At 41.1% G+C, this 25595-nt stretch overlaps 1 protein-coding gene across 1 annotated transcript in view; it reads left to right on the top strand.

The window, feature by feature from the left end:
- RSPO3 (R-spondin 3) overlaps positions 1–25595 on the top strand; it is a 61490-nt gene that overhangs the window by 10781 nt on the left and 25114 nt on the right. Inside the window, exon 2 of the mRNA XM_035321879.1 lies at positions 24704–24895. Coding sequence (XP_035177770.1) covers positions 24704–24895 — 192 coding nt within the window. The remainder of the gene's footprint in view (positions 1–24703; positions 24896–25595) is intronic.

Raw genomic sequence — 25595 nt, 5'->3', positions numbered from 1 at the left:
AAAGGTTTTGACATGTTCTTTAAGTGTTCTCACTTGAAATCATCTTCAGATATAAAGGACAGATAACACTAGATACAAGATATTTTGTTTCAAAACTCTTTGGTTTGTCTGAAAACTCTACCTTTTCTCCCACTGTTTTTATGGTCTGTTTGGTCACAGTAAACAAAATCATTAGCTGCACAGTTTAAAGCAAACACTAAATTAAAACAAAAATTGAATGGGAAGCTTGGTAGGAGATCCCCTTCTCTTTCTGTTTAGCCTGGTATGCTTAAAACTACATCAGAAAGTTAAAGGTATCCTTCCTTTTTTGGTTGTGGACCGGTAAAACTTTCTGGCTTTTCTTGAGGCATGTATCACCAGGTTGGACATCTGAGTCAATCAGGAGAAAGAAAACAATTGTTTGGATGGACTCTGGGCAGGGGAAATCAGTGGTGGTGGAGAAGGATCTTCATGTTCCCCTGCGATAACTCAGCAGTATTGCTGCTAATGTTATCGGGGGGTATGTCCATGTGTCCATGTGTATGTGTACGTGTATGTGTACCTGTATCTGTATGTGCTGAGGAAACATCAGGGAATATTGATTTTCGTATCATTTATTAGATGACAAAAATACCATGATCATAAGACACGTGCCAGGTTAACACAAGATTTTCAATTACAGTCTCAGCATTGTTTTTATTGGGAGTTGGTTTAGGCAGAATAAGCATTTCCCAAAGGTTAACGGATTGATTCTGCTTCTAGTTAAAGCTTGTGTCAGGAAGCAAATTACTCACAGAGCTCTGCCAACACAAAATTTGCATATCCTTAGAAACAGCCTAAATGTTTATATAGGCTATTAAAAAACACCATGATAGTTGGTGGGGGATTTTTGTTCTCACTCACCAAGGAAATGACAGCCATGTAGTCTGCACTTCTCTTCATGAGGTACTGGTAAAAGTAGTGAGAATATTTCACCCTCTTTTGTCAAAGAACAGATGTAATTTGCCATTTAAATGTGTGGGAGGGATACTTTCACTGTGTTCCCCATGCTTTTTCACCCTTTCCAGCACTCATGAGCTTTCTCCTAGTTTATTATCTCCTCAGTTACAGTTACCAAGCTTCTGTTTCCCTCTTTTTAAATATCTATGAACTTCAGCACTACTTTTCAATGTAGTGACTGAAGGGATTCAGAGAATGAGAACATACACCAAGCCATATTAGCATGGATAGTGGCCAGATAAAAAGATTAATCACAGGGAGAGACCCAAAGGGCTGCATTTCCAGAAGTGGCAAGGGGTAGAGGAACTCTTAATCGGCTCCATTAGCCTGCCTGATGTAAGGCAAACATGCCCATGTCCTCCACACTATCAATAATATGCCTGGATCCAACTCAAGCTTATTGGAAACAAGAACTAGCAGGTGAATGCAGTGACCAAAGTAGACACACCAGACAGAATTAACAAGTAACAATGTTATGTGGGATATAAATATTGTGCACCTTCTCATATGATTTTTTAAAACAACTTTCTGTAATATTCCCATCACTATCAATTCCTTTTCTTCCTTAGTGTCACCCAAAAGGAATTCCCCCTTACTATTCCCTTACCCTCACTCCCACTTAGCACCTATAAGCAGATTGCCCCCTTGGCATATTTTTCCCTTTTGATGCCAAGCCACAAGTTATTGCAACTCATGGTTCTGAGCTCAACGTTTTGAGGAGAAGTGGTGGAAAGAGAGCAGATGCCCTTGAGCCATGGTGTGATGACTTGATGAAAGCAGTGGGTTTCTGGGTGAGAAAAAATAAGCAGTGAATGGCTTCTTTGATTTACAAAGCCACATTGTAAAAATAATCTATGAATCTTTGCGTATACAGAAAGAAAATACGAGTCCTTGGAGCAGTTGTCTGACATGGCCTGGTAGAAGTAAGGAGGGAGCTGGAAAAACTTGCATGCTCTAATAAAGTACATAGCCCTGAGGGCAATCAAATGCAAGAGCATGAAGGGTGCTGTTTGGAAAGTGGTGAACTATTTATGAATGTGCCAGTTGGCATCAAACACTTCTAGGGCTGTTTGGCCAAGCACAGGTACCAAAATATTCACCCAGTTTGTCTACTGCTCCCCAAGAAGTAGGACAGGACCCTTCAGGGACCAGCAGAAAAAGTTTACTGATTGCAAAAATATTTGGGGGGAAGGGGAGAGGAAAGTCGAAAGTCCTCCCCATAATGTCTTGCATTTCCCCAAAACTTTGTCAGGGATTGCTGCTAGATGCTCAGATAGCAGAACAACGGGTCTCAGTTTAGTAGGGCTCTTACAAAACCCTCCTTCTCAGCAGTGCGGTGTCATGTAAGGGATCAGCAGTGCAGTTCTTCAGCTGAACTGCAACGTATTGCACTCTATAAGCAATTCCTAGCTTTCGTAATGCCTGATTGTCCTAGCTTTCTGTATGCCAAGCCCTTTCTTCAACACATTGAATTCCTCACAGCTCTGCACATCTCTATTCTTTCTCTCTTGTGACAGCAGTTGAATAATGTCTACAAATGGAAACATCTCCTCCTCCTCTTGGCTTGCTACGGTAACCCCCTCTCCCAATATTTTCAGCCTAAGTGGATTTACAGAGCTAGCCTGACAGTTTCTGAAATCGAAAACCTCTGGTTAACGACAGAACCCAAGCACAGCTCTCTCTATGGGCGGGCCAGTGCTTCTCGCTTCTCTGTAAGATGGACTCCCACTGATGACGTGGGGATGGAAGAGATACCACACCCCGTCCAGCCGTCGGCCTCTTGCTGAGACAGCTATCACGACTGCCAGTTCTTCCTGAAGGTTTTACAATGTGGACAGTTTCAAACAAACATCAGATGAAAGCAATTTTGAGTCTAAATCAAGCACAGCCAGGTTTGCATTGGTGATTTATCGGTGAAAGTCATCAGATCTTATTACCTATTTCATGAGCCATCCAGTCCTTTGGCTTCCAGCCATTTTTAGGGCCTAATTCTGCTCTTATTGGAGTTAATGGGAGGTTTTGTCGCTGATTTCAATAGGAGGCCTCTGTGTATAGAGGCTTGAAGTGCCTCCAGGTTTCCATCATAGTCTGCAGTTCTCCTCTTTAAGTAAATTGGACATTAACAGATTGCCTGGGCCCACACCTTTGGACATAGGAGAGCTATAGATCTGATTCAGCTCTCACTCACACACCAGCTTCATACCTCAGTGGAGTTACTCCTGATTTATACTGGCAGGAGAGTGAGGTCCAATCTTACTTATGCCTGGGTCATTGCCAGCAGAACACGGAGAGAATTCAAGTCACTTGTTATCCCCTTCCCTGCACCTCTCAATCACAACACATGCACACACATATATATACGTGGATATATTAGAATCATCTGGACTCTTTTAAGTTATTCACCATTGAAACTGACTTCAAATTCAAATTTTAAAGTTGAAATAACAAAGAAGGAAAAAAGAGCCAGAAGGGAGCCAGCTGCAAGGGTACTCACAATTTTCATCAGTCTATGGGACACTCCTAATAACATATTTTACTACTTTGTAGTGAACTTTCTTTGCTTCTGCCATAAATATATTCCCTGTGCTGTAAATGAATAGCTTGCAAGCTCAGTAAAGTTAATATAAAAGAATAAATCTTAACTACCTAATGTCAGGTCAGAAATATAAATCTTATCTAATATGCCAGGTCAGAAGGAAAGAATACTTTTAGCTGAAAATAGCAAATACTTTCCAGTGCAGAGCAGGAACTTATTTTTCTCTTTAAAAAAGTATGCTGCCCCTAATAAGATGAGCTGAACAGTCTCCTTTTAGAATCTCCAAAAGAAAAATAAACACATAGAGCAGAGTTAATTTATAAAATGCTCCAAAGTTTATCTTGGCAGAACCGTTTTAGGCAGTGAGATTTCTCTCTCTCTCGCACATGCATTCACACACACACATTCACACACACACGTCTCAAAATCAGGGCAGGCCCTTACAATAGCAAATACTACAGAAAACTTCTATAACTGGGCAAATATCACAGATCCTGAGCTTTACTCAGGCAAAGCTCTCATTTTAAAATCAGTGGATTTTTTTCCAAAGCAAGACAACAACCCTTAGAGCCTTTGTGTGACCCGCTGTGTTACAGTGGGAGCTGAAGAGCTGCACAAATACCTTCTGCCTCAGGTCTCCCTGCAACGTGCTGGTACTTCTGCCATCTATATGGCAGTGATGCAGCCACTGTCCTTCCTCTGCTCCTGCCTGCCTTCCTCACTGCCTGCCCAGGGCCCCATGTGTCAGTCACTTGCCTGGCACAGAGGTCCCTCCAGGAGCCACACGCTCTCACTTCTGCCCTGTCCTTTGTCCCTCCTGCACACCTCCCTCACAGTGATGCAGGCTCCAGATCTAACAGCCAAGAGACTCCCTACGTGTGGCACACAGCACAACCAAGAACAGCATCTTGCCCTATCCCAACACCCCAAACAGCTTGGAGATCCTCCATCTCTTGTAGCAGACACTGTCCTTTCAGATAGTTTATTTACTTCAGGGTCTGCAAAGCAAGCAGCTACTTCCCTCAGAATTAGAAAGAGTAAAGGCAAATTTATGTGGCTGAAGCACAGCTGTGGTGCTCGAGGATAGTGTGTGCACAACTGTCCAGAGGTACCTGTGCTCATCGCTACCATGATACAGAAGGCAGACCCTGACTTGCTAAAACCCCACAGAAGAATGCAATGAGTGGGTTTCTTTTCTTTTCTCCTTCCTTTTGGCTTCTGGGAAGATGCCAGTGATTTCCAGCATTTGGTCTGACAACTGTTCTACTGTAAATATTTAGAAGAATCCATTAGAGATTAAACAAAGTGTAAGTAACTGCTCCTAAGTGATAGCTCTTATTAATGTTTGCAGCAATAGGCACTTTACAAGCACATATGAATGTCCTACCTCTGGGCTGCTTGTAGGGAAGGACAAGATAGAAGGCAGCAGGCAGAACACAGTGTAATTTGAGCATCAGTGTGTTATCATTATAAATAATCAGTGCAGAGACAGCATTCTGTAATGTGTGCACTATGCTTGCAAATCTTCTAGACAGCAACGGGTAGAGAACACTAAGAAAATATCCCAACCAATGTGTTTTAACTGATCTGTATCAGGCTGCAAAAGTACTCAAAGCCCTAGTTGGGACTTTTTTGCCTTTCCATGGCCTGCCCCTGAAAAATACTTTCAAAACAAAACAAAACAAAACAAAACAAACCACCATTGCCAATGAAAAAGCACAACTCCAAGCTCTCCCCCAAGTCTAGTGCCTCAAGAAAAGGCTTTGCAGTATTGTCATATGTTAAAGGGGAAAAGACAAACACCAGCTTTGCTGGAGTTTTTAACTTTTTTCATATTGTAAAATTCTCCTGACTGTACAGTATCTGAAGCATTCACTGTGCAGAGTGATACTGATAGCAGAGAAGGAATGAACACCAAGGGTGTTCCTGGCCTGACAGTAAGATAGTTAAGAAGTAATGCTGACAGAAGTGACTTTCCAGTGGACTCAGTGAATATTAGGTATACATATATCACAGAATCTAAAATGATGCAGACATCTGGTGCTCTACAGATTACAGGTTGATGACTTGGTCCATCACTCTGCACCAGGACAGCATCCCCTAAACCTGCAGCTTGGCTTGTCATGAATTCTGTCCCCAGGGGAGTGTACTGGTGGGGAGCTGCTACCTCTTCCTAAGAGCACGACTCTCACGTGACTTGCTTCACGCAACTCCATGAAGCCAAGGAGTCAGTTAAGGTGGATGTTTTCATACTGGGGCACAGTTCAACCTTTCCTTTCACTTTGTCTTTTTTGGCATCTGCATGTGTCATTTTTTATCACAATTTCACTGCAGCAGCCCAGCATTTGGAGTGGTGTTGTTGTGGTCATTTCATATCTGACGCCTGTCTCATGGCAGCCCAATGTGGTGCCACAAGCCACTAGCCACCAGCTGAGCTGCCAAATCTGCATTGTATATAGAGCTGGGTGAGAGCTGCTGAGTAGGAACATGCTGCCTCATTGGATTCCCTCATCACTTCTTGCTGCTGTGGCTCACAGAACCATAGGCTTCAGTGTCGCAGCAGGGAAGAAGTATGAAACTTGTGAAGGTAAAGACTGATGGGGCATGTTGTCCAGAGAAAAGAGAGGAGATGAAACAATGCTTTTGATGACCTGAAGCAAGCCTTAGCAAGTTAAACAGCAAGAGAGGTAGCAAAAGAACTAATTAACACCCTACTCACTAACTAGTTCAGATGCTAGGCTGCTGTCTAGACTGAGGAGAAGGGTGATGTCTGCTCCAGCTTCCTCTCTGTGTAGTCAACTAGTACCCAGCACAAAAGAAGCAATGTGTTGTTATTACTGGTTCCCAAGCATGAGGTGGACTTGAAGCGTAGGTGGTGATGTGCCTGACTCAGTGGGTACAGTGCGTTTTTCAAGGTGCTGCTGAGGCTGGGCCATCTCTGACATTTGGTTGAAGTCAGTAGCCATCTGTCAGAGAATGACTGCTACAGACTGGGTCTTGATGGGAGCTCTGGCTTTTCACCATCATTGGCCATCATTCATGTCCAAAAGCAAGAGATAGAAAGTCATGAAGTCTTGTTTGGGCTGTGGTCTTTCTGAACTCATTCATAGGCTTCCAGGTGCCAACACTCTTCCTTCTCTAGAGACAGTAGGCAGCAGGAGGACAGAGCAAGGGAGCTGTGTTGAGTTTCTTGACAGTAGCAAGGATGATGAATGCCAGGTAGGAGATAAGGGGAATTATCTTCTTCTGTACCTCCATGTGTGCATATGTGGGAGCTTCGGGAAGTCAGACAGAATCAATGTTCATGCCCTGGAAAAGCTACAGAAGGGCAGACTAGACAGTCTCTTCAAGGAAGAGGAACATTAGTAAGGAATGTTTCTAAGCTAGTGTGCTTGGATAGCTGAAAGCAAATGGAGTTGCTCTGCAGAAAATTCCCCTAAGGAACTGTTGATCTGAAATTGAGGGTATTTTTTGATTTTCTGTCTGGAGAAATAGCTTATTTTCTGCTACATGTTGATATTGTTGGATCAAGATAATCCAGAATCTTACAACTACAGACAGCAAAAATTTTAATAGCATAGTCAATTTAATTTAGGGGTTGAACTTAGTTACACAAATATCTCCACTAGCACCAGCAGTTCTGTAAACATTCTACTTATAATAATATCAATAAGAAGCAGCAGTTAGAATGCACCTTTCAAAACCTGTACAAATATCAGTTCATTTTTCTTATTTATCCCCTTGACAGGTTTTCAATAAGCCATTGTCATGATTATATGAAAAGCAAAAAGGAGGAAGAGAAGTTCTTTTCTAAGACTAGCCAACAGTAGTGATTGCATTTAAAGACACACAGATCACTTACAAATCTTGCTGAAGCCCAAGTGGTCATACCTCTTCAGTAAACAAGGAATAAATCTTCCACTGGATAATTTGGTAGGGTTTGTTGATGTTGATAGGATTGTGAAAATTGGACGCAAATAAACAACTAATTTGATCATCTTCCTTGACCACAGGAACTGAAAGCATAAACACCTCTCTAGCTAGAGGTTTAAGGTAGTTCAGATAGACTGAGCTCTAGAAATGTCTATTGCCTCCAGTGACTACTAAGCCTGCTGTCCCCAAACCCAGAGGAGCTCCTCTCTCCACCCATAGAAGAGTTAAACCCATCAAGACCCATTTGACTCTTGAGGAGACTGGACTGCTGGATTAGTCATGGATACCTGAACCTTCAGAGCCTACAAAAAGGGAAGGTGATATCCAGCATGGGTCCATAAGTGCAGGCACTTTGATTTTTAAAATTGGACAAAAATATTGCAAAGGTACTACAATGTAGTTGACAGGAAAATGAACCTCCAGAAATCCTAATTTCTACTTTAGAGTCATGCTTGAATGTTCAAGGGCAGCAGACTTTTTAATTATACACCATTTCTGCAGAATTGTTGGGATATCATCTCCTTTAATTTGTGATGCTGTGGGCCATTCTTGCTTATCTTATGATGTTACAATCATGATGAAAGCAGTTTCTCAAAATTTGCTATTCCATTACAGTATGGTTGGTCACAGCATAAGCATGTGCGATTTCATTGTGAAACCAGTGACTGAAAATAGAAGCGCTTTACAGACACTTAGCCCAGACGTGAATGACCACTCCAGGGTCAGCAAGAAGTGGGGGTCCAGCCTTACAGTTCCAGAGCAGCAGCCCCAGCTTGCTGGGGATGAAAGAAAAGTGTAAAAAGAGAGCTTATAATAAGGAAGTTCATTTTTTCTTCTTTTGCTCATAGCCATGCTGGCTGAGGGGCTATACTGTTTAAGGTCACTGTGTCTACAAGTTCTATATAAGACAGCATGTTAAACATGCCTCAGAGATGCTGGTTTGAAGAAACCGAGTGGAATGCGTGGCGTAGTTCAGACAAGACAGGAACAGTGAATAACTTGGCTTGTTATCCCTTCTGGTTTTTTGAAAGAGGGGGAGCATTTCATCATTTCATTTCATTTACACATGAAACAACATTCCGTTTTCACATCCTCTTTAAAATACTAATTTATCAGTGCTTTCTTAAATTTCTCACATATAAAGAATAAACAAACTGAGGAAGAGACCATACTGTTGAAGAATTTTAGATAAATGTTTAGGTTTTAAAAAATGAAAAGGTACTGTCTGTTTTCTTTTGTTTTGTCAGTAATTTCATATGAATGTTAAACTGCATTAGACAAGTGGCTATGACACAGTAAGGGAAAATTAATTGAAATCAAAAGGATACCTTCTTGAGATTCTCTGCTTCTCTATCCTGCACAAATATATTGTGGTAAAATCAACAAGTCTTCTACCATCTGTTTGCTTACACTGATGCCTCATCCAGCAGATATGCTACATTGAAACCTTATGAGACATAAAAATCCAATTTTGTTCATAAGGCAACAATGTGGAGTTTGTTTTAAGGAAACTGAAGTTTATTTTATTTCTGAAAACTCCCGTGAAGCAAGTAGTTCTCAAATCACAAAGAAAATATTGAATCATCACCCTATATTAAAAATATGGCATTTTTATTTGCTTTTATCCACAATTATTTCATTCTCTTTTTCTATGTCATCAAAATCATATTGATGAGCATAACACAACTCACTGTGAGTAAGAAAATGATGATATTGCTGATGTTATCTAAAGACGAAATGTTAACACACTGCTGAGTTGTCAGAGCATGCACCCCCCCCCGACAGGGACGCAGCAGCAAGGGATGCCTGAAGGTGCTCCTCAGGCAGACAGAACTGCACACTTGAGAGCACAGAAGTAATTCTGGCACTTGCAGCATCTGCAATGTGTTGCAGACTGTGTTACCTGAGAGACCTTGTGGGTTTTAAGGCCAGAGGGCCTGCTGGGAGAGGGTAACATGACCGTCTGCTTAGCAAAAGTCTAGGACCCACCCAATGGTTCCTTTCTCAGGCACAATAATTTATGGTTGAGGTACAGCATAGTTTTACAAAGATGTCTGACCTCTTATTTGAAGCACACATATGACTGAGATTATACTGCCTCCCGAGACTACTGCAATGATTAACTTGCGAGGTTTTCTGAATTGGCTTTGGATAAAGTGGTTGAGACTCACTGATTCCCATTTCCAGCCACTGATCTGCTGTATCTTACTAACAATAACAAGTAGCTTTATAGCAACAAATATTTTAGGGGGAACTCCTAATTACACACTGATTATTTTTTCCACCTAGAGAAAGAGGTGCTGTTCTGGAGTCTCGGGTGAGGCTGGTTATGAAGAAATCACTCCTCTGACCTAGATACGGAATTTACTGTGCTTTTTATCTCCAAAGCAAGCGTGACTGAGGCTTTAATGTATCTGTTCTCATACCTGTTTTGTGCCAGTATAGCTTTTTTGGTGTTAAACTTTCATAGAGCTGGTCCTTGCTTATGTCATAATAGAAGAAAGAATCAGGTCTACCACAGAATTTTTCCCGTGTAGAGACCAAGCAATTGTGTTCCTGATGTAAGTGAAGACCACAAAGATGTGGCCTGAAAGCAGATGTCCCTGTGCAGCTTGCCTAATGGCTGTGCCCTGCCTCAGCAGCTCTCAGACATTATGTACCATCAAGATACTTCAAAGCTTAAAAGATCTTCAGAGGAAGAAAACAGCAGTAGGGTGATTCACTGGCCCTTCTGAATTCCTAGTACTGAACTATTGCTTCACCATGGGCATTGGGACAGCCACGTCTCTTCACTGTAATATAAAGCATAATGAGGCCAATAGCAACCTTGTTGGGTGTTCTGGTAAGAGCCCAACTGTTCTAGAGGGTCCCCAGATTTGTCAGTTCAGACTGGCTATGGTGGTTATCAGACAGGCAATGCATTCCCTTTCTTTTCCAAACATGTGCTACTAAAGAGTTGCTTCAGTGACCTAAAAAGTAATATGACCCCTTAAAAGAATAAAGTGTAAAAGCTCTTACGTCACAGAGCTGGATCTTACTTGATTGCCTTGAGGACCTCAGGATAACAGGTCCTATAGAATTGCACATATATTTGGAATGTTATTGTTACTACTGCTGCTCTGATTTGATCATATCACGTTCTCAGGGTTTTTTAAAGATGGTCAAAATCACAATACGGTTTGTGATAATTATACTTTTCCTCATTTTCACATCAGTGAAAAACATTTTAATCATTTTCCCCAATCATTTGACCTCCTTTTCACTTTGTTTCCCTTTGAACACCTCTTTTTAATTTTCTGTGAGAACACCTTGGTTGTACTGGCTTTTTTCCACGTGAAGTGTTACATATGATGTTGGTATGGAAAGTATTACACAGCAAACAGCAGATTCAAGCTGAAGAAGATACTTTAAAGATTAACAAACAGAGATTCTCCAGGACACCAGCTTGATTCTTACTGAAATCAAAGAAATTTTGTTGCTGGAATCATACTGTTGCTGGAGTAACTTAACCAGGTGAAAGGCCTGGAGGGGAAGACGTACGAAGAACGGCTGAGGTCACTGGGCCTGTTCAGCCTGGAGAAGAGGAGGCTGAGAGGAGACCTCATCACAGTCTACAACTTCCTCGTAAGGGGGTGTCGAGAGACAGGAGACCTTTTCTCCATTAACACCAGTGACAGGACCCGCGGGAACAGGGTTAAGCTGAGGCAGGGGAAATTTAAGCTTGACATCAGGAGAGGGTTCTTCACAGAGAGGGTGGTTGCACACTGGAACAGGCTCCCCAGGGAAGTTGTCACTGCACCGAGCCTGTCTGAATTTAAGAAGAGATTGGACTGTGCACTTAGTCACACGGTCTGAACTTTTGGGTAGACCTGTGCGGTGTCAAGAGTTGGACTTGATGATCCTTAAGGGTCCCTTCCAACTCAGGATATTCTATGATTCTATGATTCTATAAATCTGATTTCTTTCCTACCAGAATACAGTTTAGGAGTTACTTGATAAAATTAATTGATAATCTCAAAGTTGAAAACCTTTATGTTAAAAAGCACCCAAACTATCATCTGTGCTTTGTCTCCTGAACAGTCACAAAGAAACAGGGCTGCTAACTGTAAGCACCAGAGGAATTTTACTCCCAGATTTTATGAAAGTGATTTAAAAAGCATGAACATTAATTTTAAAGAGCCAATAAATTAATACCAAACCCTTCTCATTAAGCATTTTGTATTCCCATAGCCATGCTTTTCTCTGTAGAATAAGGAAAGAGATTTATTTTTATTTTTATTTTTTGTCTGTTAAAGAAAAAAAGAATAATGCTCTTGCTCCTCTGAAGAAAAATGAAAACACAGTCACGTTGCAAATATTTGAAGCTTTTTGTTCTTTACCATGAAATTATATAAAAAATATTGAAAAGTTAAATTAAAAAAAAAAAAAGTTGAATCTTTGAATTAATTAAAGGATAATAAGTGCTATGCATTCTTTTCAAAGTTTGGGTTAGTGTGTTAACAGTCAGGCTTTTGCCTACTTCAGGAAGATATGTGTCTGCTCCAAGCACAAGAGCCTCTATTCAAGAATGTGTCCTTAATTTTAATCAGGTATTTAGGTCTAATTGAAGTCAAGGGGTCTGTAACACATGTGTGAAGGTAACCATATGCTGATGTGAGTTTTTGAATGGGGAGGAATTTAAGCATGGCCTGACATGGTAATCATTTAGCTTTTTATTCAGTTGGGTCTGGGTACATAGAAAGCAGCATAAAACAGATCAACAAACATTAAATCTTGTTAACTTGGTGCTCTGTATGGAGAAGAAAAAGAGCCTTTTATTTCCCTGAAATTTTTGACCTTTTTTGTTATTTTTCTTCTCCTTGTTGCTCTTTGCCCACCAACCACAGTTCTAGTTTGCTGTGGACAATTCCCAAAGGGAACATTCCTTGCTGGAGTAACTTAACCAGCTCTTTTCCTTCATTTACAGCAAGTACAGCACCCCTTGCAGAATGCAAAGCAGATCCTTTGCTCACAAGCCAGGGCTAATAGCATGTTTTCCAATAATCTAATCTCCTCAGTCGGAGGGCAGAAATCAGAAAGTTAAAAGAAATGACTTCCCAGCTTGTCTCAATCTGCCTTTGAAATCTGTGCGTGGAAACGTCATACAAGTGACAAGAATAAATTGTTACCACACTTGCACCCATGACTCAGTAGATGTTTTCGTAACAATCTGATGTATATAAGAGAATCCCATATAAAGCAAGGCTGAACGTAGTGCCAAGAACAGAGTTACACATAAAGGCTTGCGTGTGCAAAGTAAGAAGCCAGAAATTTCAGCCAAAGCTGAGAACATATTGTAAACATCTGTGAATTAAACACCTCTACACTCCTGAGAGATAGGTATCATTTCTTCTTTGTAGCTGAAGAAATTGAAGCCCAAAGATGACAAGGCCAAAACTTTTACGTATAACCCTTCGATTAACGTCCTAAATAACTAGCTGCATTTTCAGACCACTGACCATTTGCGTTATGGTTATGTGTTTAGGAATGAAGTGGGGCATTAGTTGTCTTACCGAAGGCCCTGGATTTGAAAATGTTGATGCTAATGCTTTCAGCTTTACAATGATAGAAGACAGAAAATATTTCTGAAACAGACAATATGCAGGTAACTTCATCAGCCTTCAAATACAAGAATCCCTAGCTTTCTCCAAAAAGTACAAAAATCTGTGGTGCTGCTAGAGGGTCTTCAGATATATGGAAATATAAAGCTAGATGTTGAAAGTTTACCCATTCCTTTTATTTTCTTCCATAATGTTTGTTTCATTTTTTCTGTACTGGAATGTATGGAAGCTTGTTTTGGCACTGGGAACCAAAACCACCTCAATCATTTTTTTCAGTACTTAAAATGATGCAGACATCTGGTGCTCTACAGATTACAGGTTGATGACTTGGTCCATCACTCTGCACCAGGACAGCATCCCCTAAACCTGCAGCTTGGCTTGTCATGAATTCTGTCCCCAGGGGTACAGGTCCCCATCGTACTGGTGGGGAGCTCTTCCTAAGAGCACGACTCTCACGTGACTTGCTTCACGCAACTCCATGAAGCCAAGGAGTCAGTTAAGGCGGATGTTTTCATACTGGGGCACAGTTCAACCTTTCCTTTCACTCCTTTTTGGCATCTGCATGTGTCATTTTTTATCACAATTTCACTGCAGCAGCCCAGCATTTGGAGTGGTGTTGTTGCGGTCATTTCATATCCGATGCCTGTCTCATGGCAGCCCAACGTGGTGCCGCAAGCCACTAGCCACCAGTTGAGCTGCCAAATATTCATCATAGTGGATGCTTTAAAAATAACTGCTGTGATTTCATGTTTTTCTAATATCTGGGGGATGTTTGGTTTTCACTGAAGCCTAACTAATTGTTGGTATAACTTATATTAGACAGTTCTGTTTGCAGCAGTGGTTTCTATTTCTATAATTCATTCTGCATCCTGTTAATTAGTTTACAGTATAACAAAACAGAACAGAACAGTCCTTTCTTCCTCATTACTATAGTTATTAGAAAAATGTTCTTCAACAGAGCACTGAAGTGCAAAGAATATTTTTCAAGCCAGCTAAGGCATCTGACACCTGAAAAAGCAGCCATCTCAGCAAATGGGTCACTTCATTGTGAAACAAGTTGGGTAGGAAGAGGTGTTTCACAAATTAGTACTTTTGCAGTGTAGGGTGACATGCCCTCAGGATGCTGCTGTGATTCAGTCTAAATTATGTGACACATACTATTGTTGTAGGTGAAATATTCTAGCAAAAGTGTATTTTTAAGACCATTTGTGCAATCAAAAGCATTGGACATCACATTTGCTGTCCAACAACAATATTAAATAATATATTAGATAAAAACCAGCCACCATTAGAAGCTATAATTCATAGACTAATCATTAATCTTTTCATTTTTTTTAATTATTTATTCATTTATTTCTAGTTTAGGTTAAATTGATTTTAAAAACACAAGTTTTTTTTTTTGTTTTGTTTTGTTTTGGTGTAATTTGTCCCTATTGAAGAAAGAAGATTAAAATAATTTCCAAAACTTTGATTTTATAACTCTTGAAAATATTCAGACAGATTATGAGTTGAAATATCAGACTCATAACACTAACCCCAAATTTTCCAGATATTTAATTATCAGTTTTGTATACAATTGTATACCTTTCTGTTTATTTTTTTCTTTACCTAGTCTTGTCAATAGGTGGCCTCATTTTTTTTTTTTTAGAATTTCCCTTTTTTTGCAAATTAAAATGTTATATCTTAGCATTCCATATCACTTTTATTATTACAAAATAAAGCCTCTTGGATAATCATTTAGAGAAAAACATTCCAACTGAACAAGCATGCTACTCTCTAAAAACAGAAATATTTTATAAAACAGCTTTGACAGAATTCTGTTTGAGAATAAAAAGGAAGCATTTTGTATAATACAAAAATAAAATAAAAATATCTCTAACATCTTCTGGAACTGTTTTTTTTTTTTTTTTTGAGATTTCATTCTGAACTGTTTTTTCATATCAGCTGCTCCATTTGGATTTATTCTATGTAATATGAATGCTCTAAAAAGTTAAACTTAAACAAAATATCTCCAACAAAGTGAAATAGATTTTGTTTAAATGGAATATTTTGCAATTTTTATTCTTACGTCAATTTCCCATGAATCCCACATTTGAAAATCCTTGTGAAAACAGCCTTCCTGTCCTCTGCTCCACGGTTGACCTGTAGGGACAGACATCGGAGCAAATGATGGACGCCCTTCGGCCACCAGAACCAGAAGCAGTGCTCAGTCTCCTCTCCAGGCCATCCTTACCCTAAGGAGGCTGCTGGGCACCTTGCCCTCCAGGCACCTTGGCCTCCCCCTAGGCACCTTGGCCTCCAGGTACCTTGGCCTCCACCTGGGCCTCTTCCTGCCACCACAGCACCCAATGGGATCGCCGCATGCAAATAGCTGCGGGGGGAGGCCGCGACTGATTGGCTTGTTGGCTGCTGAGGTCACAATGAGAGTGCCTGGCGTCCCAGGCTCCTGCTGCTGGCAGCCTCCGCCAGCCTCGGGGCCATTTTCCCCTCCCGTTCTCAGATGCAGCCTGCACGTGAACTTTGATTGATGTAACGGTCTGCGGAGCTTGGCGTGTCAGCGTTACACCATTAATGGGTTTGGGGATGAAGGGCCTACATTTACAGAAGCCACATTTAAGTAGCAATCATAAAGAAGCCGCTTTGTTTTGTCTTGCACTCAGCTGAGGAGATGGGGGTGCAAATCCTCAGGCAGCAGTGGCGCACCAGCACCACCACGTGACAAATGAGTTGTGTCCCTGCTTGTGCCCACAATAGATGTTAGCCTTGATTTCATCACCCGCCCCCCAATAATTCAGCTCAAATACTGCCCAGCATGGCTCTGGCTTGGCTGCAAGCTGCCTGCTGCATATCAGAGCAGCGACGCTGGATCTATTACGGTCTTAGGGAAGTGAAGGATGCTTGGTGTGACTGTGAAATGTCTTTCATGTGGGCCAGCGTGTGAGGCAGCAAAGATGGTTGGGAGGGGGAGGCTCAGACTTCAAAGGGAGGGCAGAAGGCACAAAGGGTGATGAAACAAGCCCTAACTACGTGCCATTCATATTTACTTCACAAGGAAGGCCAGACGAGCGGAGCTGTTGAACTGAGTCAGTTTGTCAGGAATCAGACGCTTACTTAAATCTCACCCAACCTAAAGCTTAATCCCACTCAAAACAGGCCATCTAATCACATTGACCTTTATAAATCAGATAATGCTGCTCCGTACCATGGGCTACCCAAAACCTATTGATTAACAAATGAGTGAGATCCTTGTGCCCCTTTCTTAAGAGGAGTTTTGCTGTTGACTTCGGTGGGCCAGGATGGCAGCCAGAGAATCTGAGCTGGCTGGTGGTGAAGTGTCTTGTCTGCTTTCTATCAGAGCTGAATTTGATTTCATAATGTTACCGTTCATGCTTTACATTCAGAAACCTTTGGCATTTTTTTTTAAACTGGCTAAGGTCCCAGTTGTGTCTTCATTTGCTAGGTGTTGATAGAGTATGCATCACTACCCAGTGCTGCAGCAGGTTTTTCTTTCAACAGTATTTTTGCCACTAACTTAAACTTGAAGTTTGGACAGTATCTTGTGTCACTGATAGGCCAGTCAGCCTGGAGAATTTACCCTTTTTCCTCTAGGAGAATTTGAGATCAGTGTTTATCATTGTTACAAATTGTAGAAACCAATTTTTAGAAACCTTCCAGCACTGCAATATTTCTTAGTATCTATACTCTGGGTTCAAATCTTGATGTGAGACTTGAATTTAAAGAGACAGGTTCTGATTCAATGGTTGCAGGCATCGATCCAGAATAGTTCCACTGCAAGCAATATAATTTGGGGCTTCCAGTTAGTTTCAGCATGGTATGAATTTAATCATCACACAGAAAAAAATATTTCATTCAGCATAAACTTCTGATCAATGCCACTTAGGAAAATACACAAAATTGAGAGGATATTAAGTAATTGACCAAAGGCACATCTGAGCAACGCCAAGGCAGTGGGCTGGCTTGCTGTCTGGCTTATTAATTTTTTAACGCTGTAAACATGGTAGTAGAAAAATCATAACTTTGACATGGGATTATAGGCATTTGCTGTCTAAACCCTTCTCCCTAGTCCCCAGCACGGAAAGTAAAATCTGTTACATCCTGCTGTTCTTTCTGTGGTTTCTGAAACAAAACTTTGAGAGAAAAACTCTGGTCTCAAAAGACCCTGTGGGAAATGGGAAACTTGCAAATGCTACTGTAGTTGTGTAATGTTGACAGTATGAGCTGAGTGATCCTTATACAGCTTGGAAGTGCATGAGCATCTGTGTAATACGCAACAATAAAAGTCTCCAGTATGTTTGAGAAGCAAAAAAAAAGAGTGGTAAACTGGGGGGGACAGGCTCTGCTGCCAGCATGACAACCTTATCACCAATGAACTTCGTTAGAAACATACAAATGATAAATGGAAGGCTAGCATCAGGCAGAAAATGTGCCTGCATATTTCAGAGAATGAGCACGTACAATAAAAGAGTGTGATTTTCTTACCTAAAAAAGTCTGTGCCTCTTGAAGCAAAGAGATTTGGGAGTCTTGAGGGACACGGTGGCATCTGACAACTTCTAAACTTTTTTTTGGAGTTCTGTGCCCATACAAATAGTGTAAAATCAACCAGAGATCTTCATGATGTCATCTTACAGGTTTAGACTATTAAAATACTATCCAAATATACATACAGAAGGTATAATCTCTTCCCAAAACTCATGTCTCTTTCACCTCAGCACAGATGCTTGTTTTGCATATATTTGAGTCTAGCATGTGTCATGACACATTGGTTAAACAACTACTAGGTGTTTCTTACTGCTACTCTTTATAGATCTTATGCATTTCCTTCTGTAACATGTAATCTTATCTAGACAGTAAGGATGTGCTAATGTCATTCAGTTTCCTATCCTTATAGAAGACTCATAATGTAGTATTGAAGGCTGGTTATTGGAAATAACTACAGCTGGCTCTACCAATAAAATCTGTAGTCACTTATAGGATTTAGAACTTGATGTGAAAAGGTATTGCATGACCTGATCCTACCATTTCCATCATCACAAGGGTGCTTAAGACAATTTGCCTTAAGAATCCTCTTTATTCCCTGTAGTGGTTAATCTTCCTGTATCCCTGAATTTTAAGGATTAAAAAAAAAAAAAAAAAAAAAAAAAAAAAAAAAGTCAATTTCCCTTCTCTCTCCGTGAAAAGAATTTTTCAGTTTATTTACAAAACTCTCTGGAATGAGAAGGAGCCATTTGTGGTTGCTGTGGCTCATTTCTGTTGCACTGAAGATGCTAGGAGACTGCACAAAACTCTGTACCCCTGGTGAGATTTTTCAGCCTGTTGATGCCCTTTCTAACTAAATTCCGGGGAAATGTGTTCTGGCAGCCAGTGTACTTAATCTTCAGGATCACTTTGCCAGACATGTATTTAATAATGATGAGGAATCCCCCAGTGAGATCTTGGCTGTTTGTGATGAGGGCCTCCTTGCTGGTAGACACCACTACAAAACGGTCACGGATACTCCCTCAGACTGTGGGACAGTCCTGTACTCATCTTTCTGTTGCTCTTTAGACTGTTGACACTTGGTGAACAAAAGAGGTTGGTTTCTTTTTCCTCAGAAGGAACTGAGGGAGGAAGAAAATGTTCTGTCAGGCCAGGCAGATGTTTCAGTCCTTTTGGGATCTTTTGATTTCAAAACACTTGATGATCGTCTTTTTTACATGTTCTGTACTACAGAAGGCAGCAATACTCTGAAGTAAAATTGAAGTCAGACAAATATCTGGAAGAGATGCCAACCTCTTAGAATGAAATCTTAAAGTATTTGTGAAGCACAAATCACAAAGAGGAAGAGAAGATGTTAAGACTTTAACACTTGATTTTAGACTGTTTTTCCTGTTTCCTCTTTCTGTGGCTGCCTCTCCTTTCAAGGTTTCCTCAGACTACTCTAAATCCAGGGGAGGCTGGATGGAGAGTCCACATTCCTCAGGCATCACCACTGGTTCTGTTGCATCCCAGAAAACTTATGGCCAATCAAACATAGCAATTACTGTGCAATGGGTCTACCTCCCCTACAGAGCCCAGCTGCTGCCCCATCACAACACATCACGTCCCTCACCTCCCCGTGGGTGATTTAAGGCCAAGCTATCAAGCAGAGCTTAGCCTGTAAGATTGAGCTCAGGTTTCATTTCAGCCCAGGCTGGCAATCTCTTTAGCAGTGATAATACAAGCTAATCAAACCCATGTGTACTTACTCTCCCAGTGCTGTTCAACCACCCCTGGGCTTTTCCCATGCTCTGCACTGTATGTTACCTACACATTGGTTCAGTGGTTTTGCCCCACAATTGTCTGTTCCATTTCTAATGCATTTTGCACACAGAGAAATGCTGTCCAAGAAAGAGTATGAGGAAATACGCTGTGGTTTGCAAACTGAATTCCTTAATGACTTTCTCATTAGAAGAGCTCACTGCCAAATGCTGTTTGCTTTTGCCTAAAGGACAGTCCACATGATTAAAGAGTAACTGCTTCACACGAAGTATTGTTTTCAGGCCACTGCCACAGACAGCTGCTTCACACTAAGCAAGAGAGAGAAAAACAAATGCCAAAGAATTTGCAGAGTGATAAAGTGTTACAAGAACTCAAAGGATATCCCATCACAAATCCCCCATCACCAGGGCTGGTACCCATGGAGTGTGATTTGGTAGGTGAAGCTGAAGCAGGGCTCAGGTCTTGCAGCGAGGTCCACCCAGGAGAGGCTGAATTCCAGAGTAACTCTGCTGTGAAAATATTTCCTGTGAGCACTCGCAAGCCTGAGAAACCAGGAGTAGCAACAGCTTTCTAGCACGGATGGATTTCATTTGTCTAGCACATCCATTTCAAGAATGACCCTCTAAATTGACTTATTGCAGTTGAAGATTGATGGTAAGACAGTGCACCTCAGCTGCAGCAAATGGGAAAAGAATGTTCTTTTACCCCAAACTTTTTCCCTGGCTTTGAAAATATACTCCTGCCTGGATTTCTCATGTATTTTCTTTCTTCCTTTTCTTTTTTAATACCATCACCTTCAATATATATATGAAGTAAAACTGAGCGCTAAATTTCATTGCCAAAGGTTTTAGAATTTGTTTGCTGTGTGCCATCAAGATCACCTATCATCCCACCATTTAAATTCAGACTCAAATTCAGCTCCTTGTCCCTAACTTTCTATTTTTAACGGGGAGATCACAACTCATTGTTTTCAGAGTAGGACTTTGGAAAATATTCTGAGAAAGGAAAATCCCCAGTGATTTTATTCACTAATGAGGCTGAAAACTAGTATCTGGACAAACAGTGTGTACAAAAAAAAAAAAATTAAAAACAAAACAAACAAAAATCAACAACAATGACAACAACAACAAAAACAAAAACAGAAAACAACCTCCAAGCCAAAAAGAGCTTAAAGACATACAGGGGCTGGGAATAGTTCAAGATTAGCTTAGTGTCTTCTCTGATCTCGAGTAGTTAGGCCTTCCAAAGAGAAAAAAATGAGGGATGGATTCTGGACCTAAAACCAGTCACGAGCCCGCACACACATACTTTTGTATCTGATGCAAGTAAGTAGTCCTGGCTGATGCTTGTGTAAGAGGTGGGTAAGGACATCTCTGTGGGTCTCTGTGCTTCCACCATTTGCTTTGCCCATTGCTGTGCTGTATTTTACATCCCTGAGAGTGTAGGATTTCACTGTGTTCAAAGAGTGCTGGAAAACAAGAGGAGAGCTTGCTCAGTTGTTGGTAGGGCCACCTCTGACTGCCGGCACTGCTCCTAGCAGGCCGCTCACAGCGTACCTTCAGTTCAGCTCACCAAAAAAAAAAAAAAACAAACAAAACAGTTCTGAGGGTTATAGAGGAATTTTTATACCACATTTTATTTTATTGTGTCTTCGTAATGAAGTAGATTGCACCAAAGGCCAAGTGGTTACAAGTGCGAGCATTTTTTGGACTGTTTGTGGTGCTAAAACCCTGACCTCTTGGCTGTACAGCCAGGGCCTACAGTGCCACAGTACCCTGCCCCTCTGCCAAGGCACAGTCCCACTCTCTGCTGGCTACCACATCTAAAACTTGTGGCTAACAGGAGCGGTCAGTGCTCTCCTAGTAATTTTTCACCTGTAGACCTCAAAGCACTTCTTCAGGCAGACATACATTACTTACCTGTTGCTGCTGTATAGTAATACTGTATTTACTTACTATATAGTAAGTATAGAAATTGGAAGCAATGTCTGCGCCAGGTGTAACATGTCTAGATTTCACCACTTCTGGTTACTTCCTCGTGGTTACGGTGTGCAGCTGCTGAAGTGCTTGAGATCTGCAGGCACCAGCAGCCTGCTGCACCAAGAGAGAAATAGTAAAGGCCAGTTCCCTGCCCTGCAGCAGTAAGTTCCCTCCCCTGGCAGAAAGGTGTTTTGGAGCCTGAGTTTGCCCCATTTTGTTCTCGAATTCATTTCACTTGGCCTCCACAGCAGGGAAGGGACTGGCCCTGGCAGCCACTGCTCTCTGTGTAGCAGGGCTCCGGCAAACACCTGGCCCTGAACTGGAGAGGCAGGAGGCTGGGAGGTAAGGAGGACAAGGCTATCAGCTAGAGTTCGGACATGCTTCTTTTCCAGCATGCTCCCTCATTTTCTAGACACAAAAAATTTCCCTCCACCCATAATTTTCTCCCAGGTTCAATGACAAAGCCCAGTGCTGGGCTCTCAGACAGTACCAATTTCCGGGCCACTTGTCTGGCCCAGCTTTGCTCCTTGCCTGAGCCAATATAGTAGGGGCCTACCTTGTATTCGAAACAAGCTTAATGAGACACAGTTACATTACACAGATTATCAGGTTCAAAGAAATGTCCAGCACAACAGACAATCAGAAAAGGATCCCTTTACTACCTTTTAAAAACAAAAAGAAAAAAAAAAAAAAAAGAGAAAAAAGAAAAAAACACCCTTCCTAATTTAAAATATCAATTCTGACTTCTCAATGAGACATTTGCTCTGCCTTTCCAAGACCAAAAGCTTGTTCTGTTTCACACGTTGTGTTATAACATGGCATGAAATCAACCTTTAAATGGAGCTTGACTTACATATGTTAACTTGTTCCTTCCTCCGTAACACTAACATGATTCTCCATTTGCAACTACAGGCTTTCTTTTTTCTTTTTTTTTCTGCATTGTTTGTATGAGATGTATCTGGGATGAATGAAAGGCAGGAGAAAGTGTGAAAATGGCCACACAAACATGTTATTTTATATTTAATATTGATGAAGTTAAAGTGGAGATGGAAATTGGCCGTGTGATGGATCTTAGCTGTAGCGAATTATCTTCTCTTGGTAATAAAGCACTGCCTGTCTTAGGGGCTCACACACAAAACTTGACCTCTGAGCAGTTGCACGTAATGTTTTCTCTGTCAAGTGGCTCTATTCATAATGATCTGTCACAGGTGCTCACACGTAATATGTTTCCTGTCAAAAGTGATCATCCATATTTTATATAGCAGCTTTGATGACAAATATTTTGTACTTCAGCTGCTTTTTCTTCCCTCTGTCAGACTTAATGAAGGAAAGTCATGGATAGTTTTTAAATAATGTCAGCTTCTTAGATCACGTTACGACGACTGCCTTTGAAAGTAGCCTCATGCAAGAACCAAAACACAGGGTTGAGAGAGACAAGGACATTTTCACACGGTTAACTCTTAAAAGCAATTTTTTCAGGCTCTTAATTTCAGAATCAATACACTGTACCACTGGAATCTTCTCAGAAAAACATTGTTCTGTATTTAGTGAGCATTCACTGCTTTGAAGTGACAAACTATGTTGGTGGTACTCCTTTGGTTCTTTGAGGTGAATTCACTACTTCGGTGAAAACATATCTGATAACTGGTTTGTGCTTGCAGCTTCTCACCGTGCAGAATGCTGTTTATTCTCATGGTAGTTGTGTGTCCTGGTGGTAAATACACTTCCCTCGTGGTTGTTCCACAAGGTGAGTGCCTCAGGGGCACAGAGAATTAGGTTCTTATGTTCTCATTGAAATTTTTGTCCTAAGCAGGGCCAAGGATTTCTTTTTTCCTACCTGTTCAGCCCTACTGAGAGAAATAACCTTCATTCTGTATTCTGTTAATTAAAGAGGAAAAGTGAATTTGAACTCCTTTTGAAATTTCTCAGATTGTGATACTTGTCATTGAAATCTCAGGATAGAGGAGTACCTTTCTCATTTCTGGGCCATGTAAGTTTGCCAAAACTGTAAGTGAATAAAGTACAGAGGTATTCCCAAACTTCCCTGCCACCAGGCAAACTCCCAGGAGCAAGAGTGGTGGTTTTCAACCTGTAAGCCATGGATTGATATGTGCTTCTGGTCTACTTCCAAGGATCCACAGAAGGGAGATGACAAAAGCAAGTTCATTGTGTATGCGAACTATTTATCAGTGTCTGCAGATAAAAATAAGTTCAGAACACTGAAATAGGTGATAAAAGTATGGCACATGCATATTTATAATAATATCAAAGGCCTGAGGACAAGGTAGAACAGGAAGATGACAGTATTTATGAATAGGATTTACAGATATAAATGAGGACTGGATTTATCTTACATATTAAATATAATCAGATGTCTCAAGAGATTAAAGTTTACAGTTAGAAAATTGTTTTTTTTTTTTTCATATAAGAGGCCAAGAAAAAGGTGACACAGGCCTAGAGCTACTTGATGTTTAATTATCAAACTCCTATTTAAGAATGCAGCCAATAAGGATTTAGAAGGAGGTAAGAACTTCTACAGTACTGAGAGATACAAAACATTACTCTGTATCACTGAGAAGTAATTCACTGATTAATGTCTGCTGCTGAAAATACAGCATATAATATCTCCCCCTTTTCTGCTACTTCCAAATAAGAACTGGATAGTCTTAAGCATAGATAGTCTTTTCCTTTCATTGACTGAAGAATTAGAACAATCCAACTGAAAAGAAAATATAATCCTACCTATGCTCCATGCTGGGATTGGAGCAGGGTAAAATGCCACAGTTAAGTCTGAACATCAGGTTGTAATTGTTAGAGATTAAAAACATGCCAGAGAGAACATTCCAGGGGAAGAAGGAGGGTGAGAAGGATGGCTCTCCTGTGTCTTTTTATTAGAGCAAATTAGCATTAGACCTAACAGGGCCATATTCTGCACAGCAGAACTCAATCAAAAGACGTTTAGTCAATGAAGGAAATGATATACTGGGTTGTTTTTTAATCATCCAGATCTGAAAAGCAAATAGATATGAACGTTTATTTATCTGCTGAGCCAAGTGCATACAAGGTTAATTGAAGAAGCAGCAGGAAAGCCACTGGAAATAACTAGAAAAAAAAAATTGTTCATGTTCTACAAAATCTATTTCAAATTTAATTTGCACTTTGTTATTTCTGCAAGATGTGAGCACATCAGCTGAGCTTCTCACTTTTATGCAGGTGAAGTAATCACTGAAATGAAATATTGGGCCATGAAAGACGCAAGAAAAAAATGAAGCAATCTTTAAGAGCTGTCAGAGGAGAGGAGGATGGTCCACCCTTCTGAGTACAGAGGAACCATTATGCTCTGGTTCTTTGGAAAGAAATTGTCTAATTTATTATTCTCTTCCCTCCCCACCTTGTTTTTTAATGCTTGCCTTTGCAGTGCATCCTAACGTGAGCCAGGGTTGCCAAGGAGGGTGTGCTACGTGTTCGGACTACAATGGATGCCTGTCATGTAAGCCCAGACTCTTTTTTGTTCTGGAGAGGATCGGCATGAAACAGATTGGAGTATGTCTTTCCTCGTGTCCAAGCGGATACTATGGGACACGGTATCCTGATATTAATAAGTGTGCAAGTAAGTGCTGGGGAAAGGGGAACCACATCAATTTGTTTGTCTCCTTTTGAATGCTCCTTAGAGTCAAGTCAACAGAGAAGCAGGGGGACAGGCCGAGTATTTGTTCAGTTCTGTTATAGTAGTGCAATAAATATTAACCTGAGCAAGGAGTTAGGTTGAAAAAATCACGGAAGTGCTTACAGCACATGGGTTCCAGCTCTGCCTGAGTGACTTGCCTGGGAGGTGGCCTCCTTCTCTACACCCTGACACAGAAGAGGAGCACCAGCAGGTGATGGGCACTGCCCTCAAAGCCAGGGGCAGCAGGGCTTAGTAGCTGTAGCTCTGACAAGCAGAGGCTGAGGGCCACTGAGCCTCAGGGGCTGGGGCAGCTTAACTCACTGGCCTTCCCCCTGAGATGTGGAGAGAAGGTGGCACTCTGTGGAGATGCGCTTTGCCCTGGTCCCTTTATAGCTTGCCTCACAAGCAGCGTAAATATCTGTACCGGCCGGCAAGGTCTCAGCCTGATTTGGGGGAGGTTAACAATCCATGTTGCCTCTGGGCTGGGAGACAGAGAACTCAATTCTGTTCTTTACCATTTGGGCAACATCTTGACCCTACTGTGTATTTTGAACCATAAATGAACTGGAAAAGATTGTAATAGCATTCGCATTCTCCTTTCCCTCGCTCCTGTGATTTTTGTTGTTGAGTTCAGTTTTTATCC

Source organism: Oxyura jamaicensis, chromosome 3, assembly GCF_011077185.1.
Source record: "Oxyura jamaicensis isolate SHBP4307 breed ruddy duck chromosome 3, BPBGC_Ojam_1.0, whole genome shotgun sequence".
Taxonomy (NCBI): Eukaryota; Metazoa; Chordata; class Aves; order Anseriformes; family Anatidae; genus Oxyura; species Oxyura jamaicensis.
This window is presented reverse-complemented; position numbering and strand designations above follow the sequence as displayed.